This window comes from Coturnix japonica, chromosome 24, assembly GCF_054131305.1.
Source record: "Coturnix japonica strain WE chromosome 24, WE-NBRP24, whole genome shotgun sequence".
Taxonomy (NCBI): Eukaryota; Metazoa; Chordata; class Aves; order Galliformes; family Phasianidae; genus Coturnix; species Coturnix japonica.
In genome coordinates, this window is record NC_140686.1 from 7884340 (window position 1) to 7902310 (window position 17971).

Here is a 17971-nt window from a genome sequence, read left to right on the forward strand (position 1 = left end):
CTTCAAGCACTCTAGATAGATACCTCTGTTTGACTAACACCAAAGACACGGATGTCTCCCAGTTGTGCTTTTTTATTGAATCCATTCATGTGCAACTGATCAAGATATTTATTCATCAATATAGCTCTGGACATAGACACAATAAGGTTTACATCATTTACTCTGAAATAAGTTAACGAGTGCTGCTGTCACAAGGACTAGCAGAGGAAAGAAAGGAACAAACAAACTCACAAGATCATACACAAAATGAGAGGGAATAATAACCACTGGGACTCGCAATGTCATCACAATACAACAGCACTGCCAAAGGAAAAAAGAAACCAGAGTGGAGTGACTCTGATTGCTGTAAGTATGCAATAAGAACTGCAGTACCTTCACCTTTGGGCCTGAAAAAATGCAAAGCACCCTCCTTCCCTGGGAACACCTCACTGGATACAAGCTGCTAGCCCTTAACAGCATGTCCTGTCAAGTCAAGGAAGCTACACTGACTAACACCTCATAAATGGCTTTGATTCCATGCCCCACCAAATTGAGGTATGTTCCATGAACCTTATTAAACATGTGGAGCCAAAGAACCAGAGGGAAGTATCCTTGTGCAGTCATCATAACAGCACCTCATTGACGCAGTGACTACTGGGGAAAGACCATGTAGCAAAGTTCAATACATTTCTTAGTTTAAGTGCGAAAACGTGGCAGTGCACATCTCGTGCATCCACAGAGCTTCATCTCCAAGGAGGAATTTCATCCTTTGGTAATGTGGCAGAAAATTGGGATGCAGTGAGGCCAACTAGTGCCAAAACCATCATATACAGCTCACTAATGCAGAGCTTTCAGGTTGGAATCAACACCACTAAGCCTGTTTTTGAATTAAGAACAAGTTTCAATGCTTTTAAAAATGGATTTGGAAGTTTCTTCCTCCATTCTGACCAACAAACTTCCCTGCCTCCTTCCAGTCCTTATTATCATTAGCCAGAAAACACCTGGGCAGAAAAGAAAAATGGGTATTTGCATTCTGGAAATTCTGGAGTTTCAATACTGTGGTCACTGACTCTGGGTTAGCAGCCCTGCTCAGTGTTCGGTGAGGCAGAGAATGGTATAACTGAACAAGAAAGCATTCATCAAATCAGAACACGGAGGAGTACTTTAATAAGCCTTCACCACAGGATTTACTAGAAGTCACATTTTCTTTCCTATTGTAATAACTGGATGCTGGACATAAGTGAGCGTTAGCTTCAAAACTTACAGAACATTTCCCCCATGCTAAAATCAAATGAGAACGCAGCCTTGCCTGCACAGAGACAGAAGCACGGTGTTCTAGAAGACACATGATATCTGTATATTAAAGACAAAGAATAAAGATACTGTATTGCACTAAACATGCAAATTCCACATTGGGTTCTTGGAAAAAGGGGAGCGTTTCACTTTGTCCAGTGTGTTGAAGACAGAAGAGTAAAGATCCCAGTGTATATTCTCCAGGTTGGTCACTTTTCCAGCTGCTGATCTTGCATTTGGTCCGTCTTCAGTCTAGGGAACTCTTGGAAAAGAAACAAAATCCATTAAAAAGCACACATAGGTATAAAAGCATCAAGCACACACTGGGACCCACACAAAGGCAGGCAGGACAAGCACTACTGTGAGCTCCCCCAGCATTCTACGTGCATTAGAAAGTCATTTTCTAGTAGATGCCACTGTGCTCAACTACTCCCTGTGATACCTACAGGGGAAAGGGCAGGGCATCCTCTTGGAGAGGAAAAAAAAATAAGAAATCCAAATTCAAATTTTTAGATAAATAAATGGATTTCAGCTCTAGCAGAGTCGCTTTTCATTTAACTTCAGTTATGGCCCAACATCTGAGAACTCAGGCATGCAGGTTCTCAAAGTCTTCAGAACCTCCCCCTCCCATAACCTGTATGGAAAACTGATCTGAAAGCCCTTCTGTACCAGAGGTGTCAACAGTGACACCAAATACACCCTTAAAAAATCACCAGTCATATTTCTGACCAGAGGACAGAATTTTAACCAATGCTTTAAAATAAGAGAACTTACGTTCCTTCTTCTCTCAGAAGAGCCAAGAATTTCTTCACCCGATACTCAGGATCCATCTACACACAAATAAAACAGATTTTCTTTAGTACATGATGCAGCCTCCCAGGTAGCATAGCATGAAAATAATGCCACAAAGACAACTGGAAGTTTGGTTCTCAGAGTGTGTTGTGCTCCAACGAGTCATTTGGTCCAGAAGCTCCATGTTCTGTTTGAATTTGTATATTCTGCTGTATCTTTAATACACTGCCAACAATAAAGTGGTTTCATCCTGAGAGCAGTTAATGGTACTATGAAGCTGATGAGTAACATTGCAATCCTTCTACCCTCTTGGTGATAAACAAGCAAGTGGCTTTGCCAGAAGGTAGAACTGGGACTTATCCCACAGTGAATAAATCCTAAAACAACAGCAGTATTACCAGCAATGCAGGCAGGAAAGGAACAGCTAATGAGAATTTGTGCTAAGGAAAGCTAAAAATGTGCAACTTCGTATCATGTTAAAATAGCTCAGAAAGGTCAGTACCTCAATACTGCTGAATTATTATTATGAATCACTGAAAAAAAGATGATTTGAAGGAACTCAGTAAGGATCAATGAGCTACGATGATGGGTTTTTAACATGCAACGGAATACTGGTACTGTTCAGGGTTTAAAAAGCAAAAGACAATCTGGAGCAGTGTCTGAAATGTGTAATATGCAACCTTAAGGGAGGGACACATTGGAGAGTTTAATGGGCCACAAGGATGACTTGAGCATCCATCATACAAGGAGAAGCCATGAGAGCTAGGAGAAAGAAAGACCCGGCACTGGGATCCTGAAGGTTGAACTCTTTCAACGTGTATAAAAACAAGAAGTAAAATACAGGAAATTACATGGAAATGTAAGAGGAAGATTTTTTCTTTTAGGGTGATCCAACACTACTGTTAGGCATAGCCCATAGAGGCTATGGAGTGTCCATCCTTGGAGATATTCAAAACCCAAATGGATTTGAGAGAAAGGACAAAATAATACATCTGATCTTTGACCATGAGTAACAAAGTGCAATTGAGAGAGATCCCTGATCTTGTCAGGTAGAACCTACAGTGTTTCTGTAGAAAATGCCTACCTCCAAAAGGACTTCAGAGAAGTAACTCAAGAGCAGCCCACCAAGACCCCAGGCTTGGCGTCTCATGTGTGACCCAAATTCACAGGTGGATTATCCATGAGAAGACTAAAACAGATGGACAAATGAACTGCTAGGAAGCAGATCATGCTAGCAACACTTAAACGCGTTAAGTAATTTTTGCATTCATATTGGACCCAGAAGGGGCCTGGTTCCCATAAAGCACTGATGTCACAGAGGACAGTGGGATGATTGTTATCATCAACACATACAATCTCTGAAGGTCTAAATTCAGTGTTGACCTTGCTTTGATCTTGATGGCTGTTATCATGTGGCATCCTGAAGCCCTTTCCAAGCAGAATGATTCTGAGATTGAAAGATTTTCAGTACTCTGCAAATAAGATGAACCAAAGAGCTGCAGTTTTGACAACTGGAAGAAGAGTAACTCTCTTCTTAGATACCTGCACTCCGAAGAAAGCACTACTGAGGGCCAAAGGCAACATCCACACAACCATCATTGACGTTTACACTGCTGGGCATGCCAGTGCCCAACAGTAAAATGCACAGAGCAGCAGCCATGAAGCCCAAAAAATAACCCATACACCAAGTGAAGCAAGAACCTATCACATCTTTAATTAACCCAAGGAACCCTGAACACTGGGCGGTGCAAGACTTGACTTCTGACCACCAACGAAAAGAACAAAGCTGGAAGAAGACAAACAGAAGAGTAAAACAGCCTGGCTCTTTCCAAGACTGCTTATCGCAATGTCTTGCAGAAGTCCTGCCAAGAGTATTATATACCTGCAAAGAAGATGGTCCTGTTGACAGGACCTTGGTGCAATCTCAGGGTACCTCAGAAAAGTCAGATGAACACTCAAAGCTCATCACAACCTCAAAATGACAGCAAAGGAGCACTGAAGCTCTTCTTTACCAGGCACATTTCACTAGTCACTAGGGCAATCTGCTGAAACTCACACTTGCCAATGTCAGTGTTCCATTTTCTAAATCAAAGATGTTGGCCTATCCCAATTCTTTTTGCTTAGACACAAGAAAGTGGCAATGGAAAAGCTGTCCATTGTCTTTACTGACAGAGCTTCTACAGAGGATTTTGGGAGGAACAGCACCTGCCTGCAATTTCTTAGCCAAACAATTAAACCAAACAGCTTATTCACAAAATGTAGATGAAAAAATGAAAAAGATAATCTGTTCTGAAAGATGAACGGAGTGCAAAGGGGAAGCAGACTCAGGACTCCTGAGTAAAACTTCAGGCAAGCCATGAAAGGAGAAATGCTTCTATCAAATTAGCTGAAAGATTTTCTAAGAGAACAAACCTGAGACCAACTCTGTGACACAGTTTCCACCACTGGAAAGAAATAGGCTGCTTCTCTCTACATAAGGCAGTACCAGCCCCAAGACATGCCTGGGTGTCCTTAGGAGAAAAAGGAACTGGAGGGACTTTATTGAACTTCAGTACAGAGAAGAGAGAATCCAGCAAGACGTGCATGTCCTTGGATACTCCTGTAAACCTATCATAAAACCTAAACTCTGGGTGTATTACTTAGGATAAGATAATATACACAGTATTTTAAGATGACTCTTAAAATAAATTCCTTAGTATGTTAAAATAATCAAAGCTGTTTGTCTGCAATGTAAGTTTTATTTACGCTAAACAGAAGTTACCAAATCAGGAAATAGTGGAGGTACAAAAAAGGGCTTTCTGGAAAGCTGCCTGGCTCCGTCGGGTTCCTACTGAGAGAAGGAGCAAGAGCTGACAATTAAATCCAAGAGCAACAAGATGGGCAGGGAAAATAAGCAGCAGGAACCAGTCCCCTGCAAGAGGAAAAGAAGGCTCACGTATCCAGGATGGGGCTGCAGGGCCAAGGTGAATCATAGAATCGTTTGAGTTGGAAAGGGCCCTTAAATGTCATCTGGTCCAACTTCCCTGCAATGAACAGACATCCACAGCTCAATCAGGTACTGCCAGTCAGTCCAAACTGATCCTGGATGTGAGGGTAGTACCTGACAGCACTATGAGGTGGTCCGTGTACTGCAGCCAAGAACACTGCAAAACTAAACTGGATTCATGTGGCACATAATGAGTGTATCCATTCATCAAAAGCTTCTTTTGAATAAGAACTCAACATCATGCCAGGACTCACAGTATAAACAAGATGACCAGAGCATAAGACACTGGATGTGAACAGTTCAACATTAAAGGGCAGGAATAGCAATAAACAAAACTTCAGGGAAATCTGACTGCCAGAAAGTGTGGGTTTACAAGGTTTGTACACGTGGTGACAAAGCAAACCAAGGCATCAAAGCAATGTGGTGGTTCACGATACTCCATTAAAGGATTCTGATACTGAAAGATGTTGAGCAAGGCTTAAATTGAAAACAACTAAAATCATTTAAACAGGGTAAGAATAGCTACAAAAGGAACATGTTGGGCTTACTCATCCAGTAAAGCAAAACACAGACTGAGGGAGTGCAGAGAAGGAAGCTGGATGCATGGCTTTCTTGCAGAGAACACATTTACCATGGGATCTAATTGCCTGCATTTTGGGAAGCACTGTACATCACTTGGAATTGTTAAGAATTTCAGGTTTCTGATTGAAGCTTGTTCTGAAAAGCTGTGTTCTACCTTGGTGGAAAATAAAAAGGATCAGAGTGTCTCATCTGATAAAATTCCACTCTCCTATAAAGCAAGTCAAACTAGATATTGTACAAATATTCTTTTCTTTAATGACAGCTTGCATTACTTTCCTGTGTTTATAGCAATTCCGTAGATAGAAGCATGCAAACAGGTCCACTATTTTGCAGTAGAACATCCTTGCATACATACATCCTTCCATACACTGTTACATACAGTTTGGGTGTAGACTGTAAGTCACATTGCTACCAGCCATGTATGCGCAGTAATACAGGTGGGTCATCAGACATCTAAGCTGACAGTAAGTCACTTGATAGGAAGAACATCGATAGTGTCACAGTTCTGCCCACCTTCTCCCAGCCTGACTGGTCACAGACTTGCCTACTATGATGGTTAAAAAACGCACAACTCCGCTTTGCACAGTGTACAGCAGCATGAAGACTCCCTATCACACCATCATAGGTGCGCACCCATGGTGTCATGCCATGGGTAGGTCTGGGTGAGCACTTTCACCCATCATTTACATAACCTTCAGTTTTGACAAGAACCAACACTTCAGGTCAGAGCAGCAACAGAAAACATCCTACGTCAGAAGAAGGAACCCATTGTCAAGGTGAACTGAAATGGGCTGCAGCAGAGTCCCTGAAGGCCTGCACCCCTTAAATACATTTAATACATGTGAGCAATGACTTACCGACTTGCCTGTAGGTATGGAATTAAAAGCCAAGGAAGAAGAAGAAAAAGTAATCTAGATAAATGACTTTATTCCCCGAGGTGACATCCAGTCAGAGCATATCCTCAGTGCTGTGCAAGTTTTAACAGAATTGTGAATAGTGAACAGAGGGATACATGACTTATATGCTGCTGAACTACATGCCTCTTAGCTTATGCTCAGCCTCTCCTAGGAAGATCTAAGGACAGTTCACTCAGCTGCACTAAATCCATTTGATGTGAAAGGAGAGCGTGTTGGGAGGGGGGAGGACTCAGAAGGGCGCTGAAATGTCAGCGCAGAGGATTAGGGCTGCACGCTACACCCTCTCATTTTCAGCATACATATACTGTCGAGCAGCAGCTTGATGGCTGCTTGCAGGCATGGGTGATGGGTGCGGGGGAGGGTTAAGAACTGCATATTTCTGCCCTGTGCAATTATTTTCTTTAAAGTGCTGAAAGTGGAAAATAAAGAGGAGAGCAGCTGAACAGCCTGACAGATTTATCTTCTTCAGGGAAGGAGCACATACACCTGCACAGGCACCTTTTCTTTAAAAAAAGTAATAAAAATCCTAAGCGATTGCTATCTGCAATCTTAACACGCTGACTGTAGAGAAGAAATTCCATGAAAAGTGAGTTAATCCAATCCCTCCCGTAGCCAGACGCTTGTCTCTGAAGTGCAGCTCTAAACAGCCCATGGGCACTGTGGTTTTAAAGATCTCTCCCCAGACCAAGACCTGGCGATTCCTTTGTTCAGAGAATTTCTTCTCACTGAAGTTCATTTCTCAATTAAACCTATTCAAAGACTCTCAAAGTAGGAGTCTGCAGACAACTGGAAACCTCTGAGACTGCTGCATTTGCTCCAGTCCTGCCTGGATCAGAAAAATTCTTACTTGTAGTGACATTTCTATCAGCATCAGCAGCTTCTTGATACCAATCCAAACAGGTTTCCCTTTGACATTCTGTGCAATGGTGCTGCGTTCCTTATCTTTAAAGTTACCCAGGAGCTGGAAAAGAAATAAAGAAATCAGAACACCGCCAGTAGGAACAACGTTACTTAACACAGGGCAAAGTGAACGAGAAGCCAGAATGCATTTTCTAGCTTAGAAGCACAATTTGTTGCAATATATCCAGACAAGGCAAAACATCCTTCAGTATCCTCTAGGATTTCCACTATGGCACAGACAAGAAGCCATTTAGAGCACAAATTTGTGAAGAATCTATAATTTTTTTTGCACCAAAACCTCTTCATTTGACGTTGTTCCAATTAATGAAAGCTTGGCATCCTCCACTTCAACTATCCCAACTATATTCATTTTTCAAAGGTATGAAAAGTGAGATCTTCCAGCCCACTACACAAACTTCTTTCCTAAATCTGCTGTTCTCTCATTTTCATTAATTTACATATAAGCAACTAATTCAGAGAATAAGAGTAACTCAGACCTACTGCAAAATCATTCATTTCCAGCAAATTTTAAGGTTATCTGTCATCCTTTAATTTTTTCTCACCTCCAAAGCTTCCATCAGCTGTTCCCCTGTTGCAATGTTGGGTACATGGATCGTGGTGCTGAAAGCATTCAACATTTCCATTTCTTGCAGGACATCTTTGCGACTGGTGGTTCCAATGATCAGGAGCTTGCGACCCTGTCGACACAACAAAGCAAGTGTCAGGAAGGGAGAAACAAGAGAGGAAGCATCCTGGGAATGCTTCAGCTAACTACAAATGAGAAACAGAAAGTGGACGTGTAAAATAGCAAGATTACACTTCTCAACATTATCAGCATCAATCATACAAATCTAGGATCACGTTCCAGAAGTCCAGCAGTAGGTTTTATAAGAGTTAAGGACAAAAGAATGAAAAACATCAACTGCCAACAAAAATCAACCTCTGCTGGACCGTTTTGTTATGCAGATTTAGATACCTGGTTGATGTTGGCTGATGGAAGGATCTGATGGTCTCATCAGGTGTCCCTTTTCCAGTTCAGCACGCACAAAGCCCATGGGCCAGGAAGATACCTAGCTGACCAAGTATTGTTCTCACTGTGCTGGCCAGAAGTTCAACCAATTCTTATAAAGAACATGAAGTGAGTTCTCCAGGGACACCAAAACTCTCACCTGATTGTGAGCCACAGAAGTTTGGCAACTAATGCTATGGAGTGCTACAGCATTTGCTCGGGAGTTACCACCCAAGGATACGTAATGTTTATGGTAGTAGATAAGACATCAACCCAGGGAATAACCACCTGCAAACTAACTCTTTGAATGATGCGACCCGAGCAACTTCTACACAGACAAAGAGCATGTTTGGTTATAACAAAAATGGAATCTCTTTTGAGGGTTCATTAGAGCCTGACAGAATTCACCAGGAAAAGATATAAACACTACAGGAACGTAATTTGGTAAGTTTCACCGACTCCAGCTTCAGGTGCCCACATGTAACCTCATTATCAATACTTCCTTCTTTGCTAACGAAGCCCAGATGACACTTACCTCCACCCAAAGCTACCTCTACTCTTGAACTCCCACAGCAACCCATTTTCTAGCTCAGCTGTAGAAAACCAAACTGCTGACAGACACATTTATTCAGATGAATCCCAAATTTGCTGTAAATCAGGCCAGCAAACAATTACTACGCACACAAGAATGATCCTGAGTGACTTATGACCACTTAGGAAAGCCACTGGAATCACTCATTGTGGCCAGTTCAGTGAAAACATTAGCCCAGAGCTAAGCAAAATTACTCAAAATACAAACACTGGGAATGGGAGAAGAGGAAAACAGAAATAATTATTTTACTGCATGAAATCTAAGTGTTTTTACGCTCTTACTTTAAAGACACTTGTCATTTCAAATACTATGTCAAATACAGTCCTGAGTTGGAGAAGTCACAGAAAAGAAACGAAGATGCATAGAAATATGGGATAATTTCCCTAACAAGACTTGATAAATTGACAGGGCATCAAAGATCAGGCTGGATGGGGCACTGAGCACCCAATCAAGCTGTAGGTGTCCCTGTTCAGTGCAGGATGGCCTTTAGAGGTCCCTTCCAACTTAAACAATTCTATGCTGACCAAATGCTGACTATGTGTTGACTACATTATCCACACTCAAGACCACTGAATGGTAGAAAACTCATCAAAACAGACGGCTTCTCTGCAAAACGGTGCTTGAAGCTTTTAACTGCTCCACCCAAAGCTTTCTTTTTCCCTTGCTTTCTTCAAAAGAAGATACGCACTTCAACTTGCTACCTCTGAACTTCAACCACTGGAAAAGGTTACTATAAAACAAGTGTAATCTCTGCTGTACCAATTACTAAAACAAAAATTAAGTGTCAGGAGTCCCCTGTACTTTTCAAGGTTTCAGGCAACTTGCTCAGCAAACAACTGCAAGACCTACAAGTCAGAAATGTTTTGCCCCAGGCACTACTACAAAAGCACACAAAGCCATGCAGGCAAACTGAAGAGGCTGACTTCATCCCATTGCCCTGCAGTGACAATACACCACAAGGTATCACTGGACTTCTTGATGTTAAGATGTACTGTTGAAGTGTCCCTGATTGCAGGTACCTTATGTTTTTTGACCCTTAATTTCTACAATAGCCATTGCAAAGGCTACAGAAGATCAGGACAGAAGTGAACTTCCAAGAATTAGGTGTAACCAGAGTAACCCCAAGTAAGAAGGAACTTGGCTCTCCAACAGCTTGAGATCGTTTGATTTCAGTCATCACTGGGTCAATATTAAGAATAGTTCCTCCATCAACACAGATGAGATGCAGGCATGCACCCAAATCTGCCTTTCTCCTGCCTATTTTCAGGTAATGAAAGTGCACGGTTTTGATCCCAATGTCAACCCGTATCAATCACGTGTCAATCCTCAGTGAGGGACGTAACTTGCCTCACTGCCTTTTAGAAGTGGACTAACCCCAGATCCTCTCTCTACTACACTGACTTTATATGAATAAAGGACATAATTAGACGGGCATGAGATTCCAAGTTCATAAACTGAAGTCGTTTTAAGTGATGGCCTTTTCAAGCAATATGAGATTGATTCTTCCAACCTCATTTTTGCTTCCTAGCAGGCACCAGATGATTGCACTGACGACCAAACTAGATCATACAAGAATGTAATAGACTGCTACAAGCAAATGAAGTCTCAACATGTCAGCAGAGTCTCAAATTACCTAATTTCAGTGCACCTCACCAGCCCCAGGCAAGAGGAGCTCAAAACACAAGTGTCAGTGGGTACTAAATAGCCTCTATTGGATACCCATTAGCTGATCACTTCCAATTTGGCCCCTTCTTCATTTTTAAGTTTTGAGAAATGGGAGTAATGGGAGTTCCCCAGGTTTACAGGTGTAAATGTAACAACCCCATTGACTCACATTGCTTCCAGTTCGCACTGAGTGATGTGGAATCAGGAATGCATATGGGATTATATCAAACAAGGAGATTACTCTCCCCTTTTCTCCGTCAACTTTCATAAATGTGAAAAATGCAGAGGATAGGAAAGGGGCTGGGGGCCTCTGGGAGCAGAAGAAGGGCATCCACAGGAATGTTCAAGAGCATCTCACTAAGCCCGACATCTCATAACACTGCACAAATTGTATGTCCAGCTTAGCGCGGGGATGCTGCAATGGTCTTTCACCCTTTGAGCCGATTGTTAGCTTTTCACAGGAACCAGCAGGGAAGCACATGTGAAACCTCTGTGGGGCTGGTGAGCGTCTCCATGCCTTGTGTGACTCTGCATGTCGATGAAGCAGCTTCGGCTTTCGGAGCTGCTGCTGCTTAGTTCTCAGAGAAGTCCTTTTCTCCCGCTTGGCTCCCCGCTGCGACAGTCCTTTTCAGGCTTTCTATCCCCCCCAGCCTCTTCTCCTGCACTCAATTGAAAGAAAGACCCAAGAGAACATGGTTTATTTTCTTCTCTTAGTCCATTTTAGAAAAGCTTTTTAATTGGTTTAAAAAAAAAAGAAAAAAAAAGATGCTAAACAAAATGCAGTGTTTTGGGGCTGGTAACAGATACCACTATTTAAGCATTGCTCAGAGGAACTCACAGTCATGAATTTAAAGCACACCCAGAAACGTTTCTCGTTTCTTTAATGCCTAACTGTGTTTACTCCCAAAATTTCTGCAAAAGTACCAGAAGGTTCAAGCATTTGCCCGTCGCACACCACCATGTTAATATACTCACAATAGGATGAGGGGAGGCCAGGAAGCAGCCTTCATCAACCAACTTAACATATACCTCAATGCATAATTAATGAGATATCATCCCAGAAATGCTCCTTACACACATAGCCTACAGTGACTGCAGGAAGCTGACTGCACATTAAGTAAACTCTCTGCATGAGATGTGACAACACTGTGTGAATACATAATCTGGGCCACAACGATGGAGAGGCAGAGCACCACTGCTGGAACACTGCTGCCCACCATCCTCAGCACTTCCTTGTTCCCATTTCCAAGCTTTTCACACCACTTGTGCTCATACTTGGACCCCCTCTGCCTGTTGGTAGAAGAAGAGGATAGGACTTGTATCTCTAGCATCCTGACATTAATTTCTTGCAGCACTGGGACAGCTCCAGTGTGAGCTCCATTTTTGTGGGGAATGAACCTTAACCATGACCCTGGTTGGGGGTTTGGGTCTTTGGCTGGAGGAGTTGGATCCCTGGCTGGGACCAGAATGAATCTTAATGCCAAGATGCTGGCACTGGTTTGACCTCATGGAGCAAGTTAGCACCACTAATGCTACTCATGTGCATTTACAGCACGGATCTGCATCTCAAATTACAACCAAACCCCTTGGAACCAGCCATTACCTCCAAGTAAACTGCTCCCCAAGGGAACTGGCGATCCCAGGGGAAACATGGAAGGGCAGTGATTAACCAGATTTTTTTTACCTCCCTGTGGATTTATCACTTGAGCTTGAGAGCCTGGAGAGTCTCTGTGCCCAGATACAATCTTTTTAACAGCAAAAAGAAAACTCTTGTCCTTTTCCTGCATGAATCAACATCTTACACATAGGGTTATTTATGGAAAAAAATAAACAAAAATCCCACATGTCACGATTATCACACAGAGCTTGCAGGAAACAAAATACTTTAGGAAGAACCCTATGATCAGAACTACCCAACTAGGTCAGCCCTAAAAGCCCATCTGATCCAACGTCCTAATTTCTACAGTAGCCAATAGTGGACACTTAAAAGAAAGAAAAAAAAAAAAAAGAAGAAGAAGAAAAAAGCATCAATCAGAGAGTGACATTTCCTCAGAAAACTCTCTACCCTCCAACAATTTATGGCTTAAGTCACCATAATATTGGCTGTCAACCCGAAGTCTTCAGCCTCAAGGGCATTTCAAACATTGCAGAGCACAAATCTCCAACAACATGCATAAACTTGGCAAATATCTGAAAGCTCCAAGCACTGCATCCTGCTTTCAGGAGACACGAGTGCCAACAAAAGTGCAGCTAGGCAGCAAAATACACTCAGAGGACACAATAATCAAAAGGAAAATGTAGTATTGTAAGCACTTCGGACTACTGAGCCAAATCAAGTTCTATTTTTCTCTACTGATCTATGGGAACAATGGCACTGCAGAAATATCTAGCAATAGGTCAATGACTGCATGAGATTATGACAATCAGAAATGGTTGTGCAGCTGCACGCAGTCAGCCCTTCTTTTCCAGCTATAGGATAACAGAATGCGAGTCTGATATTAGGCACTTCACGTGGCACGGGCAGGTCTGGGAGAAAATCTTTGTTCTCCCATGTTGACAGTCACAAGGGGAACCTCAGGGCCTGTGGCATTACAATTTAATTCAAAGTTCTGGATTTGAAAGGTCTTTTCAGCAAGCCATCTAGTGAAAAGAATACTCATGCATACACGATTGCTTCCAGGATATTAAAAATGACACAAAAAGGCTTCATCCAGGCTACATTTCTCTGCTTTTCCCTGACACGAACTTTCAAGGTTTTCCTGTTAGAACGTTACTTATTCATGTAGATACTTTCACACACAACAGAATTCTAGTGAATGAGAGGAAAAATGGCAAACAAAAAGGGGGAGTCCCTCCTGTTTGCCTCATTCAGTATGAGCTTCAGAAGCATCATCATCTGCTCTCTTGAGCCTCATCAAGTCAGAAAGTACAAATTGACAGGGCCAGAAATCTTGAGCTATACTCACCTGATGATATCAAGAACAAATTAAAATCCCAACATTCTCAATCAGACATGACTTAGAAAACAGTTTCTAAATAAGGAGGGAACACATGCTTGAGCCAGGAATTGATTTGTGCTGAGCTGCTCCTTATTTAAATCAAGGCAGACTGCTTGCATGTTTACAGTTTACATGGTGAAGGTTAAACCTGTTTCCTACTTTAGTATTTCATAAGATTCAGCCTCAAATAATGAGATAATTAAAGCTGAATCCTTTGTGGTTATCCTAGAAATGTCTAACTGAATGAACAGCAGGGCTGGGATTAACTTGACTGAATCAGAGACAATGGCAGTAATACCACTGGCAGCACAGCAGCTATCAGCAAGACACAAAGCCTTCCACTGTCAGAATTATGGCAGGAATAGGGCATCACACTCCTCGATTACCTCCTTACCTGAGGGGGGGCCTTCTTTAGCAGCACAAGAAGGGCTTGCAACACCAGATTAGAAAACCGTGGTCCAATTGGAACATAATCTGAAATGAAAAATATATTTTAATGCCCATTCAGTAGTTGCACATGTATCAGAAAAGCAATTTGAGGCTCCTAAAGTAAACAGATCCAGATCATTTTTGGTTTGCCGTTGCAGACAACACAGACCCCCATCCCAACCCACCTAGAAGTCTCTCAATGTCATCCACAACAACGCAGCTAAGTTGGGACTTGTATGCATCATCAAAGATCTGAAAAACAGCAAAAGGAGTCACTGCTAAATCTCAGCAGCAAAAACACAATAGTTGTGATAGGAACTGTTGATCTGTTTTTAACTAAGCACAGCAGTATTTAGATGAATAAACAGAGAATGAAAAAGTTATGAACTATGCAAATCTTGCAATGAACTGCTCCTCTGTTCTTAGAGTAACATCCCTCATTTACATGACTAATCCAGTATAATTCAGCTAGAAGAAAAATAAGTGCTGGCTTGCTTCTGTAAATTAGATCTCCTTCCTTCCACCTGGCTACTTGAAATGATTTAAGGAGTTCAACTTGTCTGCATTTGCCCTGTGCCCCAAGTCGTTAAAACCCTTGTTTAGACAAACCCTACCAACTCAAAACTGTTCATTCAGGCAGGATCTGTTCCTTCCATGTGCAGCCCTGAGCCCTTCCTGCTTTCATCCTGGAAGACTGAGCTCCAGACTTGCTCATCAATGATCTGGAGTTTTGTGTCACTGTTAGTGATGATTACACATCAGAACCAGCTGGGCCAGAATCATGATATTTTCCCTTCCAGATGAGTCTCAAACTTTATTCAAATAAACCACATGGAATTTCCACAGCTGGGGCAAAGCAAAAGAAGTTTTTTTTGAAGATGAGTGAAATGCCTGTGAGTTGTAAGCTTAGACCTGCTACCTTCAGCAAGATCCTTGCCTTCTTTTGGGTCTACCCGATCAAGCACCCTGAAAATATAACTACAACTGACCAAAATAAACAAATATATGCAAATTTAGATTTCCTGAAGCTCGAAGAATTTGTGTCATTACTGATTTCGCCACAGAGTTTCACATCACTGGTGAAAATGTGTAGTTAAAGATTGTAACTATGTTGAAAAATAGAATTTTGTAGCTGAGAATGTGCTCTGTGAAACAGTGTTATTGTGCTCTTCGTGTATGTTGGAGTTTCCATGGAAATATATAGGAGGCACTACTTCTGGAGCAGTCCTTGTGTAAATGCTAAATCACTCAACTATCATAGGATGAGTCACTGAGCGTCAGCATGAAAAACATTCATTCAACTTCATAACATTCAGGAATTTAGGGCCTACAGAGAGCCCAGTCACAGGACAGTCCCTTCCTCATCCACTGTAGGGAGCAGTTGGATTGTCATCAAAAGAAAGGGTGCAGAAATACCTTCTTCATAGCCTGGCACTTGGCTGTTTCAGAAAATCCAATCATCTTATCAGGAGAACAGATCTTGATGAAAGGGAAGTTGGACTCCTCAGCTATCTTTGCTGCTAAAGCAGTCTTCCCACTGTGTGGGGGACCTGAAACAAAGAAATACGACTAGAAAAAAAACAAGGGAGAAAACGGGCCTGATAAGGCTCAGCATGAATGATGTATTAAAATGCTTGTAACTTCTTTCAAAGAATATCTGAGAAATGAAATGACCTTTTCTTCTACTTGCACAAAAAACAGTGCAATCCAATCGTCCAGATGAAGGAAATTAATGCAACTATTGGAGCACACAGAGCCTGATTTGCCATGAAAGTGGCAAAAAGGAAAATGACACATTTTGTAGGATGGGCCACTGCAGAAAGCACATCTTCCTCTTTTGCAGAACATTTCTGAATCATGTTTGTGCCTCTTAAAGATATGATGTCTGCAGGTACCGAACGAACAGCCTGAGTGCCCAGGAAATATGGACAAAGATGATTTATGATTTGCCTGAATTCACACCAGTATAATTTACAGACACCCAATCCAAATCAATCTGGAGTATGATAACAGATCACCACTTGGGCAACTGATAGGAACAGTATAAAGAAGGCTGTTCTTGTTTGTTTGTTTTTGCATGGATATTATTCTTAAGTTTACCTTCTAGAAGAACGCTAACCAGCGGAGTACGGTCACTGTTCTTGGTTTGTTGAACAAGCAGCTCCCCATCATCCAACACCCTTGTTACTGGATCACCCCACTTAATAATGCCATTCATGATATAACTCGCATAGTCTTCCTGGTTGGTTCCAAATGCCTGTTTTAACAGAGGGAACGTTTACTTCACAGACATCCTCAGTCAGTGAAAGTTGCTCATGGGTTTTGAATCTGCATCATATAAAGACTATTCTCAAAAATGGGGCTTAAACATTTTAATTACAAAAGGAATTTGCTTCCTTGCATCGTTAACTGTTCTGGGTGATTCTATTTCCCAATTACACAGCGCCTACTCACTGGTTTGATATCATTCTCCAAGGATGCAAAGAAGTCTCCTCTTGTCACACGTAAGCTTTCTGCCTTCTCCATATCTACTTCCACTTTGTTGCTGGCCTAAATAAGGTAAGAAAACAGAGTGAAGTACAACACAACTGTAGAAGATCCCCTTACCGACTTCAATGCAAGGATCCAGAGCTGCAGTTCAGCTGCAGCCCGAAAGGATCATCAAGTCCTAATCTAGACTTAGGTGAGACTAGAACTTATGTAGGTTCCCTTTAAAGTAAGGAGCTGCTCTCTCCCTTCAGAGTCTGCAGAAATACTTCATTGCAGATTCTGGGTGCTGTATAAAAAGGGGATGAAACCATCATTTTGTGACTTATTTCAGAAAGTTTGGTTTAACCCAACACCACGTTTCCCCACTCCTTCTTTGGCAACTTCAAACAAAGCATTTTCCTCTCCACACACAGAACTCTTTAAGGCAACTGGTAAATATTAGATTTCTTTCTGCTTCATCTGCCTCAGTCCCAATGCAGTACCACCAGTATTAGAATAAACACACTACAGTTAGCTCACATTGCTCTCCTTTCTAAATTGAAGACAGCACCTTTTTCCTTCTGCTTCTCCCAAATTCAGATGTATTATTGACTGTGGCTGCACTCTACACTATGGAGCAGCTCCATTTTCCATGATTATTTCTAGATCTGCAAGTATATGGATTGCCTTAGGCAGCAATCAGGAATTACATGGATATGAAGCAACTTTCCCACTGAGTGTCACACAAACGCTCACTATTACAGGCTAATCCCATCTGTGCAGTCTGCTGACAATCCTGCATGGAGTTACAGATATCAGAAAGAGGATTAGTCACAAAAGGGGCAGAAGTTGATCTGTGCAAAGCAATCCATCTAACTGCAAGATGATACGGCAAAAATCCACTTTAAGTAACTTGGCAATGAGGTAAAAGATTTTCATTCTTTTACACCTTGGCTTTTGGAAATTTTCCAATTAGATCATGAAAAATTTATTTAGATTCCAAAACAAGCCTAATTTTCATTGAACCTCACCAGCACCTTACATCAGCATGTGGTTTTACCCAGGAGTACGAGGGCCCTACATCATCTGATTGTTCAGAAGGTTAAAAAATGGGATTTCAAGGCATTTCTTGGAAGGCACAGCAACATCCAACATTTTTCCCTACATGGACAAATCAAATAACACTCCCCCTGAAACATACATCTCAGAGACATCACCTTCTAACTACGATGATCTACAAGAGCTAAAATGATTCAGAAGAATAATTCCATTTGATTTCCAAATGCAATCTGTAGCTTCACGTACACTTCTGAAATCTAGGTCAGGCATCTGATGTATATTTTAAGTTTTGCACTACTC

General features: G+C 41.8%; 1 protein-coding gene across 6 annotated transcripts in view; it reads right to left on the bottom strand.

Moving 5' to 3' along the window:
- Window positions 1-54: 54 nt before the first annotated feature.
- Window positions 55-17971, bottom strand: part of NSF (N-ethylmaleimide sensitive factor, vesicle fusing ATPase) — a 54561-nt gene continuing 36644 nt past the window's right edge. For 4 of the 6 annotated variants that reach the window (XM_015885457.3, XM_015885455.2, XM_085523749.1 and 1 more), the window contains 9 exons: window positions 16598-16693; window positions 16244-16400; window positions 15560-15693; window positions 14329-14395; window positions 14109-14188; window positions 8013-8147; window positions 7397-7510; window positions 2047-2102; window positions 55-1534 (listed from right to left, as the gene is read on the bottom strand). In XM_015885457.3, coding sequence (XP_015740943.1) covers window positions 1525-1534; window positions 2047-2102; window positions 7397-7510; window positions 8013-8147; window positions 14109-14188; window positions 14329-14395; window positions 15560-15693; window positions 16244-16400; window positions 16598-16693 — 849 coding nt within the window. In that variant the 3' untranslated portion in view covers window positions 55-1524. The remainder of the gene's footprint in view (window positions 1535-2046; window positions 2103-7396; window positions 7511-8012; window positions 8148-14108; window positions 14189-14328; window positions 14396-15559; window positions 15694-16243; window positions 16401-16597; window positions 16694-17971) is intronic. The other 2 variants (XM_015885458.3, XM_085523750.1) reach the window with 1 other exon arrangement.